This window comes from Thunnus albacares, chromosome 14 (assembly GCF_914725855.1).
Source record: "Thunnus albacares chromosome 14, fThuAlb1.1, whole genome shotgun sequence".
Classification (NCBI taxonomy): Eukaryota; Metazoa; Chordata; class Actinopteri; order Scombriformes; family Scombridae; genus Thunnus; species Thunnus albacares.
Genome location: NC_058119.1, coordinates 1,655,030 through 1,682,820, shown reverse-complemented (window position 1 = coordinate 1,682,820; position 27,791 = coordinate 1,655,030). Strand labels below are relative to the sequence as shown.

The window sequence follows — 27,791 nt, the reverse complement described above, 5'->3', positions numbered from 1 at the left end:
AATCTTAACACTCTTCATAATTTGTTTTTGGGGATTTTGGGAGATATAGTCTGGCTTTACTATTTGATTATTGGTTGCTAGATATGGTATCAGAAGATACCTTGCTCATGCTTCAGAAATCTGGAGAAAGGAATCAACAATATAGGATTCTAATCTCTGAATTTCATCTTCGCAGGTAAGGTTATGTAAGGCATCAACACATCTTTGTCAATTTATGGGTGTAACCTCGACATAATTACTGAAGAAAAATGAGACCATGTCGGAGAGGATTGGTACTAGCTTGTTGGTGGTACTAGTGTCTCTCAAAACCATCTCAAGATAATGAGAAGACCCTTTCTTTCTTGCTTTCTTGCCCATCGGTCCCTTTTTACAGTCTGACTTTCCCAGAACCTCTAACTCTGCCAAATCCAACCCAGACTCAGTGGTACAATGTAAAATGAAGGAGGCTGCTTATCTTCTCAGTTATGGTCTCATTTGTCTATTGTATTAATAATGATGAATTCTTGGTTTAAAATATGGTATAGAGTTGCATAGTTGGGGGATCCACTGGTTCTGGAAGTAATTTTTATAATTGCAAATTTCAAAGTTTTCTGTAATGATATCCTTAATGTTCCTTAACATAGACACACAGCAGTCCCCTGGACAATTTGATAATCATTGAAACCAGCGTCCACTCACTGTTAGTGGACTAAGGAATTCATTGTATCTAAGCGAAATGCACTGTGGGAGTGGTAGTTAACCACCTGACTCCTTATTAAATAACCTGAATTTCAATATTTGATCATATATTGTACTGATAATTTAACTGCAAGTTGTGTTCTATGCCCATCCAACTGCCAGTCACCAAACATTGTCTGTGAAAAAAGAAATGGGACTTCCAGAACCCTGGATGGCCAAAACAATCTTTGCTGCTCGATGGAGAATACTAATTTCAACAGTTTTGTATGCTTATTTATGCTATTCTGTATGTTTCTTCACACTTGCATGATGATCTTGTTCATCTCTGCAGTGCACAGAATTTTTCACTTCACATCTTGTTTTTCTTTTTCCAGGGAGATGATGGCTTACCTGTACCAGGATGTTGGAATAAAGTAAGTATGAGAGTGTGACAATGTGTTGCTTTCTGCATCACTCTGGCAGCTCACATTTTGCTAACTTCACCAAAGATATTGTTCGAACTAATATATGATATTTTGCCTTTTGCTTTCTCCTTGCAGTGACGATAACTTTGGAATGGCTTGTGTGATTGTACATAGGATATTTATTTTTTTACTTTTTCCGTATTCTGTTATACATGGAAAAAATTTTAAAAAATCCTAAAAAGATATGGCAAATGTTTGTACAGATTGTTTATTTTAATACATATGATAATGTTTATGTATTGGATTTTTATATCTATGCATTATTTTAATAAGATTGGATAAGGAAAAATTATAATGTGGCTACATATGCATGATATTTGTGCATAATGTGAAGTGGATAATGCTTATTAACTTATTGTACTGTGTTGTTTTGTTCTGTTGTAATAGACCATGCTGCACTGAATTGTGGGGCTGGAAAGATTGTGTTAGCATTTGGAAAGTCTTAGTTGAACTCTCCTCTTTGTGATAAAGTGTTAAAAAACAAACATGGACAAGCACTGCATATATATTAGTTAATATTTTTACTAAATGTTCACACAGTGACAGAAAGCTGTTTAAAGTCTGCACTTTGAATTTGTGGTCATGTGCTCATATTGTACTGATGAACATGCAAACCTCTAAGATCATATTTAAGGCTGTCACCGGGTTAAATGAGAATTTCCGTCCCTCTAGCAGCAGCATAGTATGGCAGTGTTGGCCAAATTTACATGAAGTTTGATATGGATCCTTTAGAAACTGATAGTGTATCAAATGCCCATAACATAATAAGTACAGATTATTTATTTAAAAAACAGATAATGTAATAATCTGCCTATAGTGTAACAAAATATTGATAACATTTCAGTTTTTAATATAATAACATATTATGTTTTGTGATGGTTATTGTGATATAATTTCAGAAGCAATTTTTTTTCTAAAGAAACATGTAACAAATTAACATATACTATAGTAACATTAATACATTTTTAATTAGCATTTCAACTATGTGTGCGAGGGATGTCCAGGTTTTGGCACTAGGATTTCTAAGTAGTTCACATGAAATGGCAGATCAAGGGTCCAGAAGCAAAAGACTTAAATGATGATACACATATTGCTTAAAACATTATGCAAAAAGTTACAATGTCATACATATACATTTTCATTACATTATGGACAGGTTATTACATTATCACTTTTTTGTATTACATTTTATTTTACATGAGTTGCAATTATCATTTTCTACAGATCCCACAAATTCAATTTTGGCAACTTCTTTATTTCTTCACCAACACTTTGCTTGACAACTTATCTCAAAAAATAATGGCAAAATTGCCAAGAAATTGATAATTAATTAATAATCATTTAATAATCACCTTTTCTTTACTGCCAAAATCAGCTAGGTTTTCCTGTAGTGTCACCTCCAGGACAAACTGAAACAGAAAATGCACATTCATGTTAATTTTTCCATTTAACTAATCTAAATTTGGGTGTGATGGCCATCACAGTCACTACAGTCTGCTAGTGTGACTTTTAGTCTTGTTATGCTACACAAATGATAAAAATGTTTTTTTTTAACGGTGGTGTTGATAGTAATGTTTTTGGACAGACATTATATTCAAACCATGCCATGCCATGTGGCGTGATGATCAGTCATAAGGGGACAGCCTGAAATTCAGTCTTTTGGGTTTGAGTTTTCATTGCTCATGAGGAATCAGTTATTCCAGACAATCACAGTTTGCTTTTAACATCTCCGAACCAAACACTCGTGTCATGGAGGAGGGTCTCAACCAAGATCTCCTAACCATTTGAAGCTTTTAAAGTTCAGGCATGAAAGATCCTGGAAACTAAATGTTATGTTGTACAGCAGGAAAGCAACATCTCTATGTTTTAGCTTCTTGTATATTCCTTCTGGTTTCAGTTCATTGTAAATAGTTTTGCCAAATTTTACAGGAAGCCACTTCCTGCTTTATGACTGTCAGTCTCTGTGTATTAACTGTAGTGTTTGTAGAATATTTGTTTGTCTTCTAATCTGAGGCACAGTATACAACTCATAGTGTTGGATGGAAATATTGCTGCTCACCCTTAAGGCATGCTGCTGCAACCGTCACATTGCCTCATTCATTTATGAAGAAAACTGTAACCTGCTTAGACAATGGAGATCTTATTTTTTATCAAGAACTACAGAATATTTTATTCACAAGCATCTTTTTAAAGGAGTGGCTGTGCTCGTTAAGCTAACCTCATTAACTCTACCAAGTGACCCAGTGTTGAAGAAATGGATGGACTGACTGGCGTGGAGCTTGATCCATTATATGCTGCTGCTCTTTGACAAAGCTTTGTGTTTCGCTCTGCCTGGATTTAATGTTGCCATGAGAGATTGTTGTTGGAACCTTGCCAGCAATAAAATATTCATTGTGTCCCGTTGCTGCACAGTACCTCATTAACTCATGCCTTAGTCACTAGCTGGCCTTGATTTAGCTGTCGTATCAATCATAAGTATGTCCAGATATGTTCTAATGTTCAAAATGTTGATTGTGTTCAAAATGACAATCATAAATAAACATACATTTCTGAGGAGTTTGATTTTGTTCTCAAAAATGTTTTAAAAATACTTTTTAAGGAGGCTGGGGATAATTAATTTCAGTTTAGTAATTACTGTTTGTGTAAAACATTGTATTTTAGACAGTGAGAAAGCATTATGGGGCTGTTGCTCTTTCATAATTTGTGCTGTTTAAGGTTTCAGGCAGTTTTATCTATGGTTTCTGAGACAAAATTGTGTTGTGACTTAAATCCCACTACTATGTTAATTTAAGGAACACTACAGTCTCTGCATTAGTGCACACATTTAGGTCACATGCTTTATGGACATCAAAATGTATCTGCTAATTCTGTGTCACATTTTCTTTTTATTGATACACCAACTTTTCCGCACCATGCCAGATCTTTTCCAGAAATGTTTACATTACCAAACCCTCTAATGTACACCTAATCCTGTCTGTAAAGGTTTGATCACTAACAGGGGTTTGGTTTGCTGCTTGTCTCTGAAGAATGCTAATCCACTTTGATTCATAGCTGAATGTGTGCTTCACTGCATGCACTGAATGAGGTGAATCTTTCTGAGCTGTTGTATGATGCCCAAGACAATATTTGTGGTGAAAGAGCACATCACAAGGATCAAATATCTTTGAAGGGGACGTATTACGCTTTTCCTTATTTTCAGACATATATATATAATGTCACAGTGTCGAATGTTCATGTTAATGGTGGCAAACGTGTCAAATAATGAGGTAAACATATGTAGAAGTAATCCCTGTGTGCAAAAAGCACCAGCTTCAGACTGCTCTAAATGCTCAGTTTCCAATGTTTTTTCTACTTTCAGCTTAAGCTGATGTCAACTTATGACAGATTTCTTTATATGGACATCTGCTCCGGGGGTAGTCACACTGAGCCGATCAAATAGTTCCAAATATCTCCATATGTTGTTCATCTCTTTCAACCTCTGCTATTTTAGTGAGGAGCACTTTTAACTTCCTGTAAATTCTTCACAATAAAAGTCTCCCTTTAGTTAGTCATCTAAAAGCATTTAATTTGAAGCAGTAAAACAGGAAATGTTTGGTTTGCATTGGAGGTAAAGTTAAACAACTCTGATAGTAAAGCTGACCAATCAGAACAGAGTGGGCTCATTGGGAGGAGGTCTTAAAGAGACAGGAGCTAAAACAGCCTGTAAAGAGAAACTGTATACTGAGTGGCTGCATAAAGGGTCAGTATAAGATAAATAATAGTTTTTTGAACGGTGAACTGTGAAAGCTACTCTAGTGGAGTCCAAAAATCTAAAAATTTAGAGCTGAAATGAGCATAATGGGTCCTCTTTAAATCAAACATCTAAAAGAAAAAATCCCTCAAAATACACTTTAATACACAGCTGTTCTGATATACAGTGCATTTCGTGTTTGGCTGCAGTTTTGTTTTTATTGTTTGTTTTGGGGTTTTTTTTGCTGTATATCTGTATAACCAGCACAGCAAAGAAATACACACCAGATACAAATCACATAAAGATGCAATACTAATATTCAGGCACCAAACGTTCTTCAGTAGAATGAAGGGGAAACTTCAGGATGACTGGCAGGCTGTTGTATGCAGCAAAGGCCAAAAGATCTCATCATTCTAAACTTGACTTTTAGAACTAACTTTTCACAGGAAGCATTATTAAAGCAAAAATGAATTTATACATTTTTTTCATGACAGAAATACATAGCTACTGCTACAACACAAAGTCAGCTAGGCGTGGATAATGTGGCAGGTTACTTTGCGCCAAAGATCATATTTTTAAATCTAAAAAGAGGATGTGGTAGTGTCACGTCCTCCTCATAAATGTGTTTCCATTTCTGGGAAATTTATAGTAGACTATATGAAGACTATGGAGCAAAAGGTAATTCTAGGCTTTGCCACCAAGAATTGCAAAGTTGAAACACATTTTTTGTTTTAAATTCTTGAAACATTAGATAGATGTTTGGAATATACTGTTCAACCATCTCTCAGGAAAAGGTAAAAAATATTACAGTTCTTTGTCACCAAAAAAATGCACTGTACATCAAACACTGATGACTTATGTTCTTTATGCATTACAAACTTGCTTGTGTGACTGATTAAGTGAAATGATTAAGCTGTATTTACACATATGTTTAAAGGGTCAACATCCTTTCCAACTGGCTAAGAAGTAGGGCCACCAGAGAGCATCTCCATGAAGCCGCAGACAGGAAACTTGAAGAAATTTGGAGATATCTTTGAGTTTTTACCCAAACCTGGAGTTGCCATTTCGACATTTTTCCAGGAAGCTGGACACAGGGCCAGTAACGTTGGAGGCTCCAGCAGCAGCAGTGAGTAAAATGACTTCAATAAGACTGGAAAGTAGAGGCCATGAACCATCCTTTAGTTAGTCATTGAAGGCTCTCTGGACAGGACAACCATCACTGCCACGGGGAGATACTGTACCTACCGATGTGTTTCTTTGACTTCATACACTTTGATTTATTTGACTCCTAGTGAAAGCGATGCATGGACACTTTAGCACATGCTGTTTTTTTGTGTTTGATGTGACATCAATACTGTAACTGTGATTAAGAATTCAGAGCAGCTCACAGAGCAGATAGATGCCATGTGTTTCCATGAAAACCAAAAAACAAAGGGAGACCCTTTTGATGATTCCTTCTTGATTTTATCTGACTCACTGCCTTCTCAAAAATCCCTTTACCTGCAGCTATGACATTATGTTTGAATGGTTGTGCTGTATAGGAAATGCTTTGAAACCACATCACACATCATGCCTAGTTACATATATGATATTCTTTACTTTTTTGTATTGAGGTGTTAAAGTACACCAAAATTCAATGCTGTAATTGTAAGTATTGTACAATATAAGACAAAGGATTGTATGTATAAAGGTATTCAGTCTTTGTATATAGGTTGAATTGATGAAACATGATTTTACAAACAGAATAAGCATCAAAATTCTCAAAGGGCAGTATTCACACTTTGATAATGTACAGATTATTGACAATTGTTTCTTGATATATTTACAATTTTTAAAAACTATTCTTTGGCCTCTTTTTCACCAAAACGTTTATAGACTTAACTATTTTCACATTTGCATACACCATATATCCAATCCCTATCACATACAATAAGATGTATTGCATGAACATTGAGTATTTTCAATTTTTGACTCAAAAATATCAGCAGATATAAGTCTTCCTTCAATCATTTATTTACCTTTGTCACTCTGAATATAGATGGCTTTTGATTAAAAGTCTATATTTTGACTGACCATTACTGTACATGCAAATAATAATCTAAAGAAGCAATGCCCTTTATCAGTGTGATACACAAAACACTTTCCTGTTTCATTGAAAATCAGATGGACAGAAGCATTCCTTATGTCATATTGACAGCTGCCGTGTAAACAGACCTGGGTCAAATGGTGTTTCATTTTTATTTATTTGCTTATTTTCCAGGGTTTGATTGTAGTAGTTTGAGATTACAAGAAATGTACTGTTTCAACTGGTGAAAGTGCAAGTGTGCTACAAAACACAAAAAAGAGAGAAAAAAAACTTACTTTTAAATTCTAAATATTTGAATCTTCAGTTTTTAATTTAGATTTTTCAATTTCAATTTGGATATTTAAATTCTAGCAAAAGCTGCATGTGTGAATAAATATAGTCTGAAAATCACGTGAGCTAAACAACAATGTAATATTGGAAGTTTTACTGTAAATCAATTACATTTTGAAAAAGAAACCTTTCAGTAATAAAAGTATGGTGGCTTGGAGAGCTCAGCACGCTGCAACGCAAGAAAACGCAAGCAAAATACACAACACAAGCAAATTAAGTGAGGATCTTCATCTGTTTGACAACATATGCATCATATTTAAAGAAAATGCTGATTTACTTTTACAGCGTTTTTTCTGTGTATATGTGTTTTGTTTATTTACTTGTTTTGTGTATTTTATTGTGTTTTGTTTTTTTACTTGTGTGTTTTTTTCTTGTTGCGGTGTGTTGAGGGCTCTTGGCCATCATACAAAAGGGATCATTACCACAATTCATGACTAATAACATCTGATTTTATGAAAACATTTAAGTAGAATTTGATTGTTACTTGTGTTGTTTAAAGTTGTCATTTCAGTAAGAACTTTCCTGTCATGTAATGTAGCATTCACCAAATAAGTTAAAGATACACTCCCTTTTTTTCTTTTTGTTTGTGTCTTTTTAGTTTGCTCTCAGCTCTTCTTTCAGCTCACTGCTGCTGTTTTGAAACTCAACACAGCTGAGCTTCAAAACATCAAAAGTGAGCTGAGAGTAGATATTTGGTCACTATTGGATGTTATAACAAAATGAAGGGGTGCGCCTTTAACTTACTATTTTTGGAAGTTTCAATGCATTTTCTTCTATAACTGTCACATTTCTATTTTGCACAAAGATGGAACTAACAGTTTGTTTGTTTTTTTTATTAAGAAAGCAAGTTGTTCCTTTGCTTTATGTACTTGGTTTGCTATGTCACAACTTATATGTGTCTTCAACCTACAGTACCAGTCAGAGGCTTAGACACACCTTCCCATTCTAGGGAGGTGTGTTCAAACCTTTGACTGGTACTGTATATGGTAGTAAAAGTGCACTCATGTAATACACTGCAAGCAATACAGCAATCATAAAATTTTTTGAGTGTGAAATCAGGTTACAAAATACAATTTTTATGTAAGTGCGTGAGTTTTAAACAAATAAGCTGCAACTGGTTGTGAACGTCATCCATGGTTTATGTGGCTGAAGTAACTGAATCCAAATATGCATTATTTGACTCATTTTATATGAAGAGTACACATATATTTTTGGTTTTGTATCAAATGCAAAGCTGTAATTGTGCAACATTTGGTTGGAATAATTTTAATGCCAGTATGCATTTTTTACTTTGCTTGATGATCAGCTCTCCAAGTAAGCAATAATGTACCCAATGGTGTTCTGATGTAAAAAAATGGGTGATATTTAGGTGATTTGTTTGATAATTAGATTGCCTTTTCATTTCACTTTATTAATTCGGTCTAACATCCAGTTCATTTGAGCTGATTTCTGTTTGGGAGGGATACAGTGTTTTGTTTTTGGCTAGCCAATCAGTGAGCGACATGTCCGTTCGCCTAATGTCATATTCACTGGACCCTGATCCTGGGATAGTGGTTGTTTGGAGCGGTTAACTTTATGTTATTCAGAAAGACTGAAGAAATACGATGATTTAAGAGCTGCTTTTTGTAAGTCAGCAAATGTGTTTAAATTGATTAGTTATTCAGTCATGAAAGTCATTTAAAGCAAAATAAATGACAAGCATTGTATGGTTGCAGCTTCTGAAATGTGAGAAATTGCTTCTTTTTTTCTATATATGATGATATATGTTATATCATCATATATTGAATATGTTTGGGTTTGTTGGTTGGGCAAAACAAAACTTTTAAAGAGAAAAAATCGACAGATGAAACAATAATGAAAATACTTGTGAGTTGCAGCCCTACTTTCTTATATTGGAACACCTTGTAGTGCATTATTCTGATATGGAGACTGTGTGAAACTCATTTTAATCTTGTTGATAGTCAGTTAGTTTCTCCAGTGAGTTCACTGGCAACATACTTTCAGGCCTTAGTATTGTTGCTAGGGTTACCTGCTATATAATATAGTTTAAGCATGGACATCTGCTAGCCAGTCAGATTCTTGTGTTTACTGTGGTATTGAAAAGAGGAAATGGTGAATGGTGAATCACAGCAAGTGATAATGTTTGTTATACACAGTAAATATGTTCAGTGAGAAAAATCCATACTAAAGGCCTAAAGTTCTTTGATGCTGATAATACACTTATGCCTCACAGTGCTCTTCAAATGAAGTGTTAACACAATCTGCTTTATATTTACACTAGCAGTTGCACCATATTTTTTTAGGTAACACTGTTTGTATTTATATTTGGAAAGTAAAGAAGATTTAGTAGAATAAATGTACATAAACACAGTTAACCTGCCTTATTTTGATCAAAGTATAAATCATGATGATTTTTTTTTCTGTAATTGTCAGATTAGTACAATATCTGAGAATGGATAAGAGGGCATTATACTGGATTTGCATGCTATTGTTTAGCCTTTATAAAGCACTATTTACATTTGTTTTCATTTTTTTTCCTATATTGATAATGGAACATAAGATATACTGTACATTATTTCTGCGCAGTCAATTGAAATCTGCCAGTTGAGTGACCTTTGTGCAGATTTCTGTGCTACCACAACATTGAATTTAGATGTATAAGTTTGTTTTCCAATATTCAATGTGACTTCCATCCACAGTTGGGGTATTCACTGCAATCAAGATTCACTGAGTACCTGTTAGTTTAGTGTGTCAGAACTAAATGTTTATAAGGTAATGATATTGTTTTTGTTTTTCAAAAAAAAATTATTTTTACTTTTTATAATCCAAACAATGGCAGCTGTCGTCACTGATTGCCAAACAGATTCACTGTTCAGTACAAGCAAAATTTTGAAGCAATTTGTCACTGATTCAGAATAAAGAAACCCATTTTCAACTGGGTGGAATATTAGTTTGCATTTATGTGTGTGTGTGTGTGTGTGTGTGTGTGTGTGTGTGTGTGTGTGTGTGTGTGTGTGTGTGTGTGTGTGTGTGTGTGCGTGCGTGCGTATGTGTGTGTGCAAGCCTGTGTTTTGTTGATTTGGGATTTTTCATGTTTTTTTGTTTGTTTGTTTTTGACTGTAACTGCAGTGAAGAATCTCTTTTATTACTTCTGACACATTATCAGACATGAAATTAATATAGTACAATTCTGTAAAACCCCTGAGTCACAGATGATGATGTAAAGTAGGATGCTTTCAAAAAATAATGTCATGAATATTTTTTATTAATCCATTTACTTCATACAAAGTGCAGTAATCTGAAGAAACTTAAATGAAATCCATATTTTCTGTGAGTACTTTTAGCCTTTAAACAGCAGCAAACTGCTTGTTCGTAATGTCTACTGCAGCTAAAACAATGATACATGAAACCACTGGAGCTGAGAGGATAACTCGATTAACTTAAGTTGACTGGCAGAAAATAAATCAGCATAAATTAATTGTTTAGTCACTTTTCAACTAAAAATGCTGAAAGGTTGCTGGTATCAACTTCTTGAATGTGATAATTTTCTGCTTTACAACACTGTAAATTGAATATGTAGAGGTGTACAGGGCTTGTACTGTTGATCAGACAATATAGGCGCAGACTCTGAAAAGCGTACGCTAACTGTATGCAACTGGCTAGCCTATCCTTAGTGTTCCCACCAGAATTAACCATATCTCCTGTCAATAAAGGTAGGTTTGTATTTACCAGTAAGAATAAGTTAGTGAGAACATAAAACAGAAAAAGGATTTTGGATTCAGAATTAAAACAGAAAGCATTATGTAAAAAATAGAATTGATTATTTTCTAAAGCCTTAAAATCTCAAATACTTAAGTTGAACCTCCCCTTATGTCTTTCACCATAGTCTTTCTTGAGGTCTCTCTCAAAATGTCACAAAAAATGTCAAACTCCATTAGACCACCAGGGGTAGCCAGACACTTCCACTTAATCAGTACTTGGAAATGGTAAAAGATCCCTCCCAGCACAGATGAGTGTCATTGTGCTTGTGGACAGCAAACAGAAAAGACAACGTTGAATTCTAGAAGCATTATGGAGCAGTGAAGAGTGTTTTTGGCAGCAGGTGGATTGTCATTTTGAATGCATATCTCAGCCACGCTGTAGGTAATTAATGAAACATTTTCTTTTTCTTTACAGATGGCAGTATAGATTTGGGATTGCATGGCACAAAAAAATGAGACATGCTTTGGGATAAGGATTTGATAGTACAGTGACAGGTGCAGGCTGTGCTGGACATTTCCAACATTTGGATAAACACAAGTAATAATATGACATTTTGTGTACCATGTGCACCAGGTAATATGATATTTATGAAAGATGATACAAGATACATTTTCATTCATATTATGAATAAAAATAACATGAACAGTGCTTGTCATTTTCATTTCTGTAGAACATTTTTAGCATTTAAGAAAGGAGACATCAACAAAGTAAGAGCAGCTTCCCAACTTGCAGAGCATCCTATTAAGACAGTCATCGCCGTGAGTTGAACCTAAGGACCATTCCTATGGTGGCCAGCCAATGCCTGGCCATGGGCAACGGTTCGATAAAAGCCCCGCGGGCTGAGGAGAACAGCTGCCTGGCCTCCATCCACACAGACCCTCCTGGCCTGGACACAGACGTCCTGAGGTTAGAGTCACATCTTATGAATATCTATTGTTATATATGACCAGTGAATTCTGTATGTTGTGCAGCATCAGTCTGGAATCATTATGGATAAGAACTACTTGGTATAAACAATATATTCTAATAATGATGCATAAGTATACAAGTAACAAAAAGGCTACTAGACTTAATTATCAATGTATGAATAGTAGAGTATTAATATGTATGTGACCAGTAGGAAATGCAACAAATTGGGCCCTGGCACAGTTTGTGGTGGCAAATAATGTGAAGTTAATAAAGTTCACATTCTCACAAGGAAGAGTAGTAAAGTTGTTTTTGCTTATGTCATTGCAGCTCATCCTCACAAGAAAAACAACAGTATAGGTCTAAAATTCAGGCCAGCAAAAACAAGATATAGTTAGTTATAGTTTACACCATCGTTCGTTATCGGCCATAGTAATTTTGACCCAGGGAAGTGATGCAGTTCAGATGACGTCAGTATAAGGTGACTCGATAACATGATTTTGCCTTATTAGAGAGAGGCAGGTTGGGTGGATGGATGGTTATAGGTGGCAAAATGTGGACTTTGCTGCAGGAGACCACTGTTCGCTTCCCAACCATGAATTTCATGTTTCCAACCGCAAGTTGGGGCTATTTTTTTTACAAAAACGCTACGTTGTGGTGTTTACTGTTGACATGACAATGAAGATTGGGTAACTTTAAGGAAGTATAAACAATGTTTCAAGTGATCATTTTAACCCAAACCATGATCATTCCCTAACCCTAAGTTTTGGAAAGTGGCATATTACGGTCCTATATGTCATTGTAGAGTGCATTACTATGGCCACTATAGATAGTTCAAATGTAACTACAGGTGTTTTTTTGGAGGGTGGAATTTTAGACGTACACTGTTGTTTAATTATGAGAATGTGTTGGTCATTGTGGTTTGGCAAGGTCCAGTAGAGAATTTGTTTGCGACAAGAATTTCAACCCTTTGTTGGGCTGTCATTAGTTCTTGCTTCTCAAAACACTACAAATATAGAAACTGTTCTGGAAATGCCACAAAATTCAGTTTCTAAATAACTGTGGAGCAAAATAATCCTTCAAACTAAATGACAAAATATGTAATGTAATGTAATGTAATGTAATGTAATGTAAAAAGATTCATATTAGCATTTTCTGATTTTCTACTGCTGTAGTTCAGGTTTGGTTAGGTTTAGGCTCAACAACAACCCTGTTAAAGGGTTGGCAAAAGATCATGGTTTGGGTTTCCTTGGTTACAATTAGGGAAAGATTCTGGCGTGGGTTGGGGTTAGGGTTAGGGTTAGGGAGTTAGCTACTGTAAAATAGCTGCTGTGTTAAGGGGAACCTTCATCATCATGGTTAAAAGAACTACTTAGGGAATGATTATGGTCATAGTCCAACAAATGGTAGAAAATGGGAAACAAACAGTGGTCTACAGTGTCAAAGTTATATGTTTTCTTGGTAACACTTTAAGTCCCTTTTTAAGTCCCCCATTTAGCATTTACAAGCAGTATATAAAAAGTTGATACATGGTTTACACACTATAATACTTTCTATTAAACAATACACCTACACTAAACTTCATATTGAAACCATTTTCCTTCATTTGAAAGACAGCTCAGGGGACATCATCTCTGCTGAAGGTTATGTTTCTATTATAAGACCAGTCGAACTAAATTAACACTGATGAAAGCTGGAACACTGAGCGGTTCATGGTAGTCATACGAAACTGTAACCAACGTAGTTTAGCCTAGACAGATACAGTGTAGATATAAGGCTACAAAGTACTGAGTATCTGCTCTTTGCTTGAGTAGGAGTAGGACTCAAAGGCAGTTTAAAGGTAAGTTAAGTCAGGGCAAGAGAATTGTGTCACGTCAGAGGGCTCAGTAGATTTATGACAGCACAGCATGATACACACTACCGGGCCTAATGATAGGTCGCAACATCATTTTACACTGGGCTTCCATAGGAATGCTCATCCACCTTTTGGCACATTTCACTATGTTAATTGATTAATAAATAAAACAAGGAATTTTGAGAGTCATTTTTTCATTGAAACATTCAATTCAGTTCAATTCAAATTTATTTGTATAGCACCATTTCATATAAATGCAGTTCAAAATGCTTTACAAAAATACCAAATATTAAAAAAAAGTTAAAAAAAAAAAAAAGTAATTGATTGGTCTATCTGGCCATGCTTCACCATTTCTCATTAGATGTTTTCTGGACTGCACTTTCATGCAGTGAAAAGTACAGCACTACTATACTTTGTGTACAGTAATCTGGTTTTGTGATGCTGCTTTTATGTGCACTTAGAGACTGAACAGATTCTAATCGTCAGGTTGCGGATCACACACCTAGAGACTGAGCTGGCACGACGTGACCAAGAGTTTAGAGCCCAGGAGCTCCAGTTGCAGCATCTACGGAGGGAACTGGAGGCCAAGATCTCCCAGATTGACAAGCTCCAGGATGCTATTGGCTACAACAACAGCTTGGGCCGCTCGCCACCGAACCTTTGCCACCACAGCCACCGCCGCTTCAGCGTCATTAACCAGGGTCCCAGCCGCTTCCACAGGGTCGCCGTAGAGGTCCACCGCAGGCTCAAAGCTAAAGAGGGTGTCTCTGCTGAACCAACCTCAGAGAACTTCTGCGGGGGTTTCAGAGCTACACACATGTCCATCGCAAAGCCTGTCCGCAAAGACTCAAAGTAAGTTAAAGAGTATGAAACACCAATTCCCTATAAACTTGAAAGGTAGCTATAAAAAGTTTGTTTTTTCATCCTTCACAGAGCATGGTGACTCTGCTCAAATTCATGTCTTTTGCAACTTTTACAATTAGTTACATCTATTTTATGAATGGAAAAGCGTATCCACTGATGCTTCTAAAACCATTCCTGTAACATAATTTAGATCTTACACCTCCTGGTAGATATTATGATGGGAACAAACTGTTTTTGTCTTTCCACATCGTCACTGTGTCAGATTTGATAGTAAAAGAGTGTTACATTCTTGCTGTGACTTGGCTGAGTGACATGGCAGACTACGCATTGGACCCCAACCAATCATAGCTCAGTGACCCCACTGTTACTCCTGACAGCACTAACAATGAATGTTTGCATATTGAATCAGAGGTTTATGAATGATAGTGAACTCTTGAACCATTTACTACATACTCAGCAGTGAAGGTGGACTCTGTCATATTCCTTCACACTCAGTAGAGAGAGGGCAAGTATGCCCAGAATATTTAACATAATGCAGAAAGTAATGTCTTACCAACAGGTGTGATTACCAATAATTTTGGTATAATGCTCCTGACCCAAAGGTCACATGTAAAAGTTGGCAAACTCTGCGTGTTTTTGGTGAGAAGTTGTGTCAAACTGGGAACAAAATTCGGCCCTGGCAATTTTCGTCGATTTTCCCCAACATACGCAAACATACACATGTTGCATTAAACAATATCAGGCTATTTATAACATATAGGCTAAGCAATAGATATCAAGTTGACACACACAAGAGGTGCACTTAGGATTTTATTTGTTTGACAATTGATATAGGCAACAAAGCTCTCAGCGCACTTATGCTACAATCTGTAACTTCACAAATAAAACAAATATGGCATAATGATATGTCATGAACATAGTATATGACAAAATGCAATGCTGTCATCATGAAGCAAAAAAGCCAAAACTTGATTTTCACACTGGATAAAAGCTTTCCTATGATGATCTGGAAATGTGAGAGCTATTTATAGTCAATCATCCAACACTGTGTTTGCAGCTTATCTGATGCAGTTCACACATCAGGCTTAACAGTCAGGAATTCACGCTACGACACTATTTAATCGTTCATTCACTGCTCTTGTCAGGCTGTGACAAGCAGCATGCCTATACCCTATTGGAGCGGACCCAGTGACGTATTTTCGTGGAGGTATAATGACCAATTTAAGCAGCACTCGGTCTGTTTGGTATTTTGGTATTAACCTTGAAAATCGCTTTGCACGTCTGTGTAGTATTTTGGTGACCAGTGCAGAGCACACTGTGACAGGTTTGACAGAGGCACAGACAGCAGTGCAAAGACAGCTATTGTATTTTGGTTGAAATTTGGTCCTAGATGTTGCCCTGAAAACAGACATCTCAGAACCAGGTCAATTTGTGACGCAACATCAATCAGCTGCTGCTTTTGGGATTTGTCAACAGGATCAAACTAAATACTTGCTGCAGATGTGCTGCAACAATGGATTTATGCTTAAAATATGAATAATTTATATCAGTTAAACACTCTCCAACCAAAATCGGCACCTAAAATAACATTTAACTAATGTGGTAGTCTGCATTAATCTACAGTATAAATGAATGTGGGTGATTCTCATCTGTTTTTCACATCTGTTTATACTGTATGAGAAGTTTCTCTTTCAGTTCATTAAATCCCTGCAGCATCTAAAGGCAGCAGGACAGATATGTTGATAAATCTGCAGCCTCTGAGAAGTGCAGCGCCAGAGCGCAGCACCATAACGCACAGCTGTTCATTGTGTTTACCTTCATTAAATCATCTGATGTCACCAGGCTGCTACAGTACAACCACACACCTCTACACACATCAGACTGGCTGATTATATCTCAATATTCTGCTCTTTTATGAAGGAGATGTCGCTCATCAGCCTCTCTTCCAACTTTCTTTTTAGCAAAGGTGATGTTTCATGTTTTATCCTATGTTGTGTAACATTAATTACTAAACTATGCGACCATGTATGAGGTGAGATACATTAAAATTATTGCTGAAATAGTGTTGGTCCAATGATTGATTTTCAAAATCAATTTCTTTTTTTATTCCTATTGTTATTATAGTAGCTAACTGATGGAAAAACCTACTCCATCTGTCTTTGGCTGCAGATTTGTGGTGATGTGTGTTCATATTGTGAACCAGACTTTTCCTTAAGAAAATCTCTCTGTTTGTTTAGCTGTGGTTATCACATTTAACTGTGATTGGCACAACTCTTTAAGAGCTATGAGAGCAGTGATGTCACTGGCTGAGAGAGTATTTATTAATCACCACAACCACGGATCTATATTCACCTTCACTCAGCCCTTTTGCACATTGCGGTGCTGCACATACATGAACTAAAATAGCAGGTGCACATGGAGAAGCCCAAACAGTCTGTGTGCCTGAGGCCTGACACCTTGTGCTTGTCATTGCACTTGCATGTTTAAAATAGAGCCCCAAGAGTGACTAATCGGCTGACATCATTTAAAAAAAACAGTACAGCACAGTAGTTTTAGGGAGTGAATAGAATAGCATGTCCTCTTAGGCAGTGAGAAGACATCTCATCAGTGCACTCTTCTCTGCCATCCTGTCGATTATTCCATCAGTGTCTAAAGCCATAAGAATGTCTTTTGCTGTAGCCATAAGCATGAACACTTCAAGATGTAGTGCTCTGTAATCTATTCTTGATGAATTTTAAAGTTGAAAAGCTGCACTTGCATGCCACTTGCGTAATGGACAGCGTCAGGTCCTGAGCTCTGCTGTTAACACTGTCAATTCAACTCAATTCAATTTTAATTTTATTTCGAACATGTTAAAAGACAAAAAACAAAATAAAATATAAAAGCAAGAAAACAAAACAAACAAAATCATCAGCAAACACATACATCAAAATCTCAGTTAACAATTCAAATAAGGTATTCCATGTTTGAAAAGGAGAAGGAAGAAGTTAAAAATATTTCTAGTCCTACCCATTTTTTTTGTTTTAACAATAAACTTTAAACAATTAATATGAAAACTCAACTATCCACCACCAGTGTCAGTAATACCCATCTCTGTCAAATCAAACAAAAACCAAAAATTCAGACAGAACAAGAACAAAACAGTCAAATTAATTACAAACCAATCACTCAAACAACACAAGAACAAATCAGTCACATTGGAAACAAACAAAACATCACAAATCCATCCCATATCTGTTCAATATGTTATTTTTAAAAAGTCTTCTTTTTGTTCCATTTTTTCATTTCTTCACTGCAGTTGTTCCATACATTAACTCCTTTGATTGTGACACAATGATATTTTGCATTGTCCTTACTAAATGAAAGATGTATGCAAACAGGAGGTAAAGAGAGCTGATTCAATTTAAACACTGAGTTATTTACTGCAACAAGTCTGCCTCAAATCTGGCAATAGCCAATCAATTTCAAGCAGGACTCTGCACACAGACAGTTCTTTGTAAAGCCATCATACTTGCTGAAGAAGTAAAGACAAAGCACTGAGACTATAAACAAATTTTAGCCATAATTTATTATATGTCATTTAAACAGTTTGATCAACTGTGATCAACCAAAACAGGATATCATCGGCAGGAGGATGCAACAGCTACCCCCCGCCCCCCAACTGTGTGCAGATGTGAAAAGCTGTTATTAGCATGGCAGGATAATAGGAAGACATGGAGGTAAACAAAAGGCCACAGGATCTAAATGTAGGGTCTGGATCATTATGGGCTTCAATTACACAACCTATGCTGCCTCCCTTGCCCACTACTCTCAGGCTCATTCAGCAGCCTCCTTTTCACTGAATGCACTAGCATATCATCTGTGTGATGTGGTAATCAGGGACACACACAAACACAAGCTCAGTGAAATTTGCTGAATAAATTGATAGTAACTGCAAAGATTAATGCAGTGGCTTGGACCTAGAACACAAATTTGCAAGATTTAATTGGCCATGTCTGATAAAAACAGAACAGTATTTATACAGTACAGATAAGACCACATATGTTATTGAAATGTTATGAAAATAATAACAATTCTAGCATCCAATTCAAGATACCTCCTCTCCTGTAACAAATATGAGAACATTTCTTTAACCTGTAGTTTTACACTAAACCATATGTTGCTTTGGACAATGGCAACAACACATTCTCCTGCCTCAATGTAACAATTTTTAATAAAGCATGTCGTTTTCTCCTCATTCTTGCCCTATGTGGCGCATCTCAATATTCATGGGAGGTGGGAATATTTTATAGTTCCAGCAGTGGCAATGCAAGGGTATTGTGTTTACTGGACAAACATACACGTTGAAAATTTAACTTTTGAAAAAAAACAAGCAAAACATTACACAACACTTTTTTTCCCTCACATACTGTATATATTATATTGACTGACTGATATTATATCTATTACTGTTTTTTAACTATATGTACAATGGTTGAATAATTCATTCACAGTGGATAATGCAATCTAAGATTTGCCACTGAATTCATGCTAACTTTTTAAACAAGGTCCTTGATTTCTGACAGAGGTAGACAAAAACAGCTTCTCATTTTTAGACAACTATTGCACTAGTGGCAGAGTTTATCAGCTGAAGCTAGCTAGATAATTAACATAAACTCCAGGGTCTGCTGAAAACTCTCCAGTTGACTTGTATGAAAAGGAAAGACTTGAAAGGGGATCTAAGAGCATTTGATGGTTGCATACATGATATTATACTGAGTCCTGTGTAATGAGTATCCTGCATAGGGACCGTGTAGAAGACATGGAAATACATGATCAGCATGCATTTTTTATAGACATTAGCCCTAGGCCTAGACATAGAAACATAGAAATACATAGTAAGTTGTTTGGACAAACAACATGAAGATTAGATTCATGCTTTATAGATCATATTTTCAAGCATTTTCCTTGTACAAGAGAAAGGGCTTCAAGGTGAAGGACAAACTGATGCATTTGGCAAAAGTATCTCAGGTAATAATAATATAAATAGCACAGAAACACTAACGTTAGCCTAAAGTCTGATATAGTAGCTTTACTATCTAGGATAGTGTTACATTTGTTCTCATGACATGTGAGAACACACTAAAAAATGTAACTAAATAAGATGTTTTCTAATATAACCTTTAACCCCACAAAATACTGTAGTTAGCTTATGCTAACTCTTGGACTTGGATGTAATGTCATATTACTACTGTAGTAAGCTAGCCAGGCTTGTTTACTTTGGCAGCTTACTTCAGAGCAGACAAACACTTTTAACTCATTCCTTACACTTTTGCTCTTATGTTATTGCTTTTGGAAAGACAATTGAAAGAAGACTTAACCCTCCAAAGTCTTTAGATACAAAGTATCACTCTCATTAGAACCCATGCATACCACTTCAGCATGTAGAGAAATTAAAAACTTGCCAGAAATGCCATGCACAGTTACGGTTGCTGAGCACTGATATCATTTTAATTTAAAAATGTCATCTTTTTAACTTTTTACATGGGACTCTCTTTCAGCCAAAAGAATAATATTGATGAACTGAAAAAGGTGCAAACCATTTTGCTTTGCTTGCTTCTTTTTCCAGTGCAATATACTTGTACTTGACATCATTGTGTCAGAAAAAGCAATGTATTAATTTGTGCTACACAGAATCAGTCTGAATATGAATAACTCAAGCACACACCTTACTTACCCATTTAGCAGGTACAAAACTACTTATCTCACTTACTCTCCAACACTGCTCTTCACTCTGCACACAGGAGGGACATTGATTTGTTGACCTTCATAATTAGAAAGTGACTTTTTTTCACTGACTGTTTCTGCTTCTTCTTTCCATCCCAGTACCAAGAAGCTCATCAATGATGCCATCACGAACAATGACTTTCTGAAGAGGCTAGAGCCACAGCACATGAGAGAGATGGTTGACTGTATGTACGAGAAGGTTTACACCAAGGGACAGATCGTCATCCAGGAGGGGGAACCCGGAAACTACCTCTATGTACTAGCAGGTCAGTTCAGCAGAATACATGGAGCTCTGATGGGACTTTCTGCCCACTTAAAACTAGAAATGCTGAGAGATTTGGGGGATATTACCTTGTATGTTTTTGTACATTTTGGACAACACCAGTTGGCATTTAGGAAAAGTCATGGAGGTAATATTGTAATTATAAAATTTCCTAAAATTCATCACAGCAGGTAAGATAGAGAAGTCTTCCTTGTGGCAGATATTTTTATTATAATAATAATTACAAGAAACCTGGTTCAGTATTTTTTCCTTTTTGCTGTTGTCAAAGATGTTGTACAGTTGAGTTAATAGTCATGAGTCTATCCCTCTGGCCATGAGGTGGAGGGATAGTAACACAAAGAGGGAATTTGGTGTGTAGTAAACAGTTATCAGACAAGTCAAAATACAACTAAATACATCAATAAATAAGAATAAATAATAATAATTAAATAATTAAAACAGGGAGTAAACTTAAACCTCCGATCAGTTTGTAACAAAATCGAAAAGCTTTTTCAAAAGTATAACAGCAACCATCAGTAATTCTTACAACGTAAACATGTGACATGTGACAACATGACAGATGTCAGAGACAGAAAAAATTATATATATATTCAAAAAAAAATTAGAATCTGCTTTTTTCTCCAAAACATACACAAATCCAACCAAAATGTAGATAATAAAATTGGGTTGGATTATACATTGTGGTTTCCACACTGCAGAGGGCTTGCTGGAGGTAATCCAGAATGGGAAGCTGCTGGGGGACATGGGTCCTGGTACAGCGTTTGGAGAACTGGCCATACTGTACAACTGTAAGAGAACAGCCTCTGTAAAAGGTGAGTGACAGCAGCATTGAACAAAACAAAACCATCTGGGGTTCTTAGTATGGCTCACCTTTGGGATTATATCCATGCATTCACTCCCAGCTGCTCACCTATATTCATGTTCTGTGTATTTAACAACCATATCCACTTCATCTGTAAGATACCTGCTGACAGTGTGGCACATGAGCAGATGAGAATTCACTGGGGGAGATATTAAATATATTTTCAAATTACTCATCCATATCTTACATACTGTATGGGTGTGCTGATATTTTCATTCTAACAAGCTATTTTTTGTATAGCTGTAGCATGAATTAATAGGTTTTCAAAGGTTGAAAGAAAATAATAAGTGGAGCTTGGTGTGCCACTAGAATAATGAAGACTTTCATAGTGTTTAATTATAATTATTTTAAAATACATCAATCTCAAAAGAGTTAATACAAATGTATGAATTGAATTTGCATTTCAATAATGCATTAATAAACCTAAAGTAAAATAAAACATAAGCAGATCATTTTGTATTTAGAATTGTCTTTCCCTCTTCTGACTTAAAATGATGAATTCATGATTGGATTTTAAAATAGATAGTCTATGACTTTATCTTAAGTGTACATTTTTGCTTTCAGTTTTTTCTTGTGTTGCACACAAATGGTTGCTAGAAAATAGATTTTTTTTTAAAGTTATTACTGCAACTTTGACCTGATGGTTGTACAATGGAGTACAATTACACCATGTCCTTACTGAATGCGTCAGCAACAAAGTCAGTTTGATTGCTTTTTTTTCTATTGGAATGTCCTAACTGGCCACAAGCAACACAGCACTGTGCAATGCGGTGCACCATTTTGACCTGAACTTTTATTGGACACCCTGTTTCTATTTGCTTCCTGTCGCTTGCGTTGAAATCGGAGGAACAGCTGGTTAATTTAGTTGAAATGAGGAGTTATCGCTACGATACCTCCTCATCTCCAACCTAAATAAGGTAGCAGCTGGCTGGTAGGAGATTGCCAGGGAGCTGGAAGTTTCTGGTTAAGTTGATGTTGGCTATAATATATGTCATTTCCAGTAAAGAAATATCTAAATATCACAATATAAAATGTGTTTTCTGTTTACAAAGTACAAATGTAGGATAGCAAGTTCTCACACATCTTTTACTTGAGTGGACACATCTCTAGTCTGATCTTGAGTGCACAGCTGATAGGTAGGTGGTATGTGAAGGTTGGTTGGCTCAGCATATATCTTTTATGGATTAAGCTTCACTTCCTGTTTCTTTATCTTGTTTTTAAAACTATAAAAGTTTAAAAACTTGTGACATATGTTTCAGTGTTGTAGTCAAGTTACTAGATCTCGAGGCCAAGTCGAGTCTCAAGTTCCTAGTGTCCGAGTCCGAGTCACCAAAGAAGATTCCGAGTTGAGTCCCCATTACCTTAATCCAAGTCCAAGTCCGAGTCTGAGTCATCAAGGTTGAGTCTGAGTCGAGTTCCAAAATGGGTTCCAGTGCTCCACTCTGGCACAGTATATATATATATATATATATATAGTATATACAGTGCATTACTGAAAATGTATAAATATTGTAAGAATGCTAGAATACTATCACACGTAAGCAAATGTAAATCTATGTTGTGCATTCTTGCATTAAAGTCTTTTTTTTAAAAAAACAAACAAAAAAAACATCCACTCTTCATCTTCTTACACCATTATCATTAATTAATTCTATGTCTACGCAGAAATGTGAAAACTACTATTTGCAGCTGGTTTTATGCAGAGTTATGTGCTGGAACTATTTTCGGCTGAACAACATGTCCTGACTCAACCTAATCGCCAGAACAAAACATTGGCATTGAACATTTCTGCAAACCACAGAAATGTTGAATATCCACATTTTAACACATGTAATATGTAGCATATTAACATTTCAACAAAACATATCATCTCAACATTTCGACCAAACATAGTATACAGTATTAACATTTCTATCCGTTGAATAATGATGTTTTATGATGTGACAACGCTATGGTTAAGGTCTTGTTGGGTTTAGGCACAAAGACCACTTGGTTAGGGTTAGGGAAAGATCATGGTTTGGGTTAAAATAAAATAAAAACAGCTGTAAATGTCCTGATGTCTCACTAAAAACACCCACCCAGTTTTGTTGGTTGAAACGGGAAGCGGGCATTGGTCTCGAACTGTGCTCTCTGCTGATTTCCAACTTTTACAACTTTCTGTCAAGAAACTTACCCCTCCTCCTCCCAATAGGAAAGTCAGCTCATATAGATCACATGTGAACTTCGTCACTTTAGAAATGTTGAGATGATGCGTATTTTGGAAATGTTGATATGATACTTTTTGTTGAAATGTTAATACGCTATGTTTTGTAGAAATGTTGAGATGATATTTTGTTGAAATGGTTTGCAGAAACGTACAATGCCAACGTTATATTCTGGCGACCGGGCTGCCTGACTCCAGCTCCATACTTAACACCTAGACACATAGACATCTTATCTGACTGTTGGAAGGAAGGTGAATAAGCATACAACTATTCCTCTAACATAATTTGTGCACTGCAGATAATTTGGACTTTATAAGCACTCAGTAGCTACAATCTAGTCATTTTATATACAGTATATTGTGTGCAAAGTCTGGAACAAATACAGTGTGCAGAAGTTATGACAAACATGTTTTTCATTGAATATTAAGTGGTGAAAAACCTTCAAAGCTAATATCAAAAAGTGCAATGGATTTGTGATAAGCCATTGATATGATGATGAAAAAAAATTAAACTGTTTATCTTTATTTACATAATTTTTTTGAATCTTACCAAATGCCTTTAAAAAAAAAAGCTACTTTTTATGTCACCTTGTTGGTCAGTATCATTTCTCACTGGGGGGAATTTGTAGTTCTTTTATGCAGCGTACTTATAAATTACCTGTTCATTAAGAAGGACCCCACACTATCCTCCAGAGCAAGGATAATGTGATGGGTTTAATGAGTTGTTAATACTTCCACTCTCATCCAGCTGTGTCCCAGTCTCACATCTGGGTACTGGACCGCAAGACCTTCCAGACTATCATGATGCGAACCACACAGGCCAGACATGAGGAGTACTTCAGCTTTCTGCGCAGGTACTAAGAACCTGACATACTCTACAAAGAAACTTGTGTTTTCAGCATGAAAGGTTGACAGTATACTCTAAAGAAACTTTGACATGTTTGTAAAGACTATATATTGCTGTCAAGTATAGTATGGCATCCACTGGTCTGTTTGCCCATGTGCGTCACTAAGAGGACCTAGCTTGGGGCTCATGGGACCAAAATTTCTCAGTCCCCACAAAGGCCCCTTTTGTGCATCCACTTTTTTGGATCAAAGTGGGCTGTGAGTAGGAGAGGTGTAATTCACATGAGTATGCCAAGTAATAATAAACTATTTTTCAGTATTTTAGTACAGCTTCATGAATACCAGTATTGGAAAATTACCCTGCAATATCATGATATTACTTTAAGGCATTGAGACCCATCCTTTGACACAGTTTCACTAAAAATATGTTTCAAAAGACAACAATAAAGTATTCACAAGGACAGGGAATTGTTTGCTCCCTGTTTCCAAATATCTGTTGTACTACCAATATCCACTGACACATTCATCTGAAAACACCTGCACTCTCTCATTATTAGTCCATCTTTCTCTATCCTGTTTACTGCCACCCCTGACCAATTTATTACATCTTGTTAGTGATGTAAGATATGCTTTTAATGGCCAATTAATTAGCTAGCATCCAACTATATTGTAATATTAACTAGCACTATGCTGCAGTGATTCAGCAATTATAGTTGTGGGGTTCTTCTATAGTTCTATATAACTCATGGTTGCTAGTTAATGTAATGGTCAGTATATTGTATCATATTGTTTTCTTACATTTTTAACCAATTTTTGTTAAATCTGACAAGTTACTTATCATCAATTGCATTATATCTAATGTGTGTATGTCTTTGTTTCTGTATAAGTGTATCTCTACTCCGAGAACTGCCTGAGGAGAAACTAGCCAAGATAGTTGATTGTCTTGAAGTTGTGAGTCTTTTCTAATTCTTTTTTTTTTTAAATATAAATTCTGTACACTATCTGTTTTTGAATAAATTGTTTAAGATTGCATTTGAGTGGACAAGACAAAGACCGACCATCTGTCTTTTTAGGACTATTTTGAAAAAGGGGAGTACATTATCAGAGAAGGTGAAGAGGGGAACACTTTCTTTATTATCGCGAAAGGAGAGGTGAGATTTCTCTTGCAACCTTGATATTTTTTCATTGAAAGCAAAAACTAAACTTTTTTAAATCATTTTTTAAACACTTCGAAACTCTGATGATTTAAACATAAGATTTAATGCCTTTTCGGAGATGAACTCAGAGTTTAAATGTAATATTTGTTGCTGCCAAATTAGATTGTCTGAGGGTAAATTTAAGGTTCATGTATTTATTGGACAATCAGCATTCTACAATAGCTTTGCTTAGGTTTTATTTTTATTTAATGTTTTGCCACATTAAATAAAAATGAATAAATACATATATAATAAAATGTCAAGGACCAGAGGCAGTGTGGTGTGTGATATTATGTTTTGTTTATACATTATAGTGAGGATGACAGGGGTATCTGTTAAGAACATCTTACTCTTGATGCAGTTGAAAGCTCAGGAAGGACATTTAAAATACATCAGCATTTAAGGAAACTTTCAGTTTTTATACTAACTGACTTGCAAAAGAATGATTCTCTCAGTCTTCGTGATTAAAACAATATAGCTAATGTTGACAGACCAAACACCAATGCATGAACTGTGGTTCTTGCTGTGCTCATTCTAATGTTTGCCATCTGCAGGTGATAGTCACTCAGAGCACAGAGGGCTGTGCTGAACCACAGGAAATCAAGACCTTGGGAGTTGGGGACTACTTTGGAGAGAAAGCTCTGATCAGGTACAAACAACATCTTTACTGTATTTTGTTTTTTTTCTATGTGCTGTGTATGTGTTTTCACACAGTACGTTAAAGGACAAGTTCACAATTTTTCAAGTCTGTCTTAAGACATCAGGTGACCAAAAGAACATTGAAACATGTTTTTTCTTGCTGTAATCATTCTTCCTGTTCATACTGACCATTAGTAGATCCCTTCATAATGCACTTACAATGTAAGTGATGGGGGACAAAATCCACAGTCCTCCTTCTGTGCAAAAATGTATTTTAAATTTTATCTGAAGCTAATATGAAGCTGCCATCCAAATGAGTCAAATCAAGTAGATATTTTTCAGCGTTACAGCCTTTTTAGTGCCAAAGTTCCTCTTTTTGTTACTATACTTCCACCGCAGCTCAACAGGGAAACACTGTCTGAGGAAACACAAAGAGGGAATCTGATTATTGCACTAAATGACTGTGTGGACACACTGTGGATTTTGGCCTCCATCACTTACATTGAAAGCACATTTGAAGGGGATCTTTTAATAGCCAGTATGAACAGAAAGAATGATTACAGTGAGGAAAACCTCTTTCACTCTTTTGGACCTATCCTTTAAGATCTCCTGGCCACCAAATATGTAAGTACTAAATTACTGGTGCACATCCATAAAGTTGTGTGAGTCACAGGAGTCTGACTGTTAAGCTCTATACATGCAGGATCATACACTTACCAGAATGGAACTTAATAACATCTTTCCTTTAGAGGTTACAACATAATATTTAACAAATCATCATCTCTGTAGTTCTATTCATGAGACAGGAAAAAATCCCCTCTTCAGGACATTCAGAACATACTATATGAATGTATCCTCCCATAGCAAACAATAGAAATGATCCTTCATGTTTCAGCTGTGTGATATGAACATGCTCACCACGCAGTTTGTTTGATTCCAATATGAGCTGTGGGCTGTGTGAACAAAGACATGCCTCATCACACTGTAGAAATAACTATCTGTGCTGTACACGTGGGTTTGTGTTGGTTTCATTTGTTTGACTGAAGTGTACATGTATGTTTTACAGTGAGGATGTTCGTTCAGCAAACATCATCTGCAATGAGAATGACACACACTGCCTGGTGGTGGACAGAGAGTGAGTAGCTTGATGATGCTTTACATGGCATGTTATTTTCTACAGCTGAACACAATAGCTGACAATGTATAGAATGATAATAAATCCTCAGTAAATAACAGGGATGTGCAGAGGGCCCAGTATTTGTGTTTGTATCTATATTTGTTGAGGCAGCAAAATTATTCATATCTGTATTTGTATTCGAAT

At 35.9% G+C, this 27,791-nt stretch overlaps 2 protein-coding genes across 7 annotated transcripts in view; both read left to right on the top strand.

Moving 5' to 3' along the window:
* Window positions 1-8,627, top strand: part of col13a1 (collagen, type XIII, alpha 1) — a 143,169-nt gene extending 134,542 nt beyond the window's left edge. For all 4 annotated transcript variants that reach the window (XM_044372929.1, XM_044372930.1, XM_044372927.1 and 1 more), the window contains 2 exons: window positions 1,053-1,091; window positions 5,810-8,627. In XM_044372929.1, the coding sequence (XP_044228864.1) occupies window positions 1,053-1,091; window positions 5,810-5,842 (72 nt within the window). In that variant the 3' untranslated portion in view covers window positions 5,843-8,627. The remainder of the gene's footprint in view (window positions 1-1,052; window positions 1,092-5,809) is intronic.
* A 2,610-nt stretch (window positions 8,628-11,237) lies between these two features.
* LOC122996457 (cGMP-dependent protein kinase 2) overlaps window positions 11,238-27,791 on the top strand; it is a 32,555-nt gene continuing 16,001 nt past the window's right edge. For 2 of the 3 annotated variants that reach the window (XR_006406977.1, XM_044371914.1), the window contains exons 1-10: window positions 11,238-11,431; window positions 11,721-11,956; window positions 14,298-14,663; window positions 20,541-20,707; window positions 21,423-21,536; window positions 24,538-24,643; window positions 25,523-25,586; window positions 25,709-25,786; window positions 26,386-26,480; window positions 27,537-27,605. Coding sequence is in view for 2 of the 3 variants with exons in the window: in XM_044371914.1 (XP_044227849.1) it covers window positions 11,835-11,956; window positions 14,298-14,663; window positions 20,541-20,707; window positions 21,423-21,536; window positions 24,538-24,643; window positions 25,523-25,586; window positions 25,709-25,786; window positions 26,386-26,480; window positions 27,537-27,605 (1,181 nt within the window). In the remaining variant the exon portion in view is untranslated. The remainder of the gene's footprint in view (window positions 11,432-11,720; window positions 11,957-14,297; window positions 14,664-20,540; window positions 20,708-21,422; window positions 21,537-24,537; window positions 24,644-25,522; window positions 25,587-25,708; window positions 25,787-26,385; window positions 26,481-27,536; window positions 27,606-27,791) is intronic. The other variant, XM_044371915.1, reaches the window with a different exon arrangement.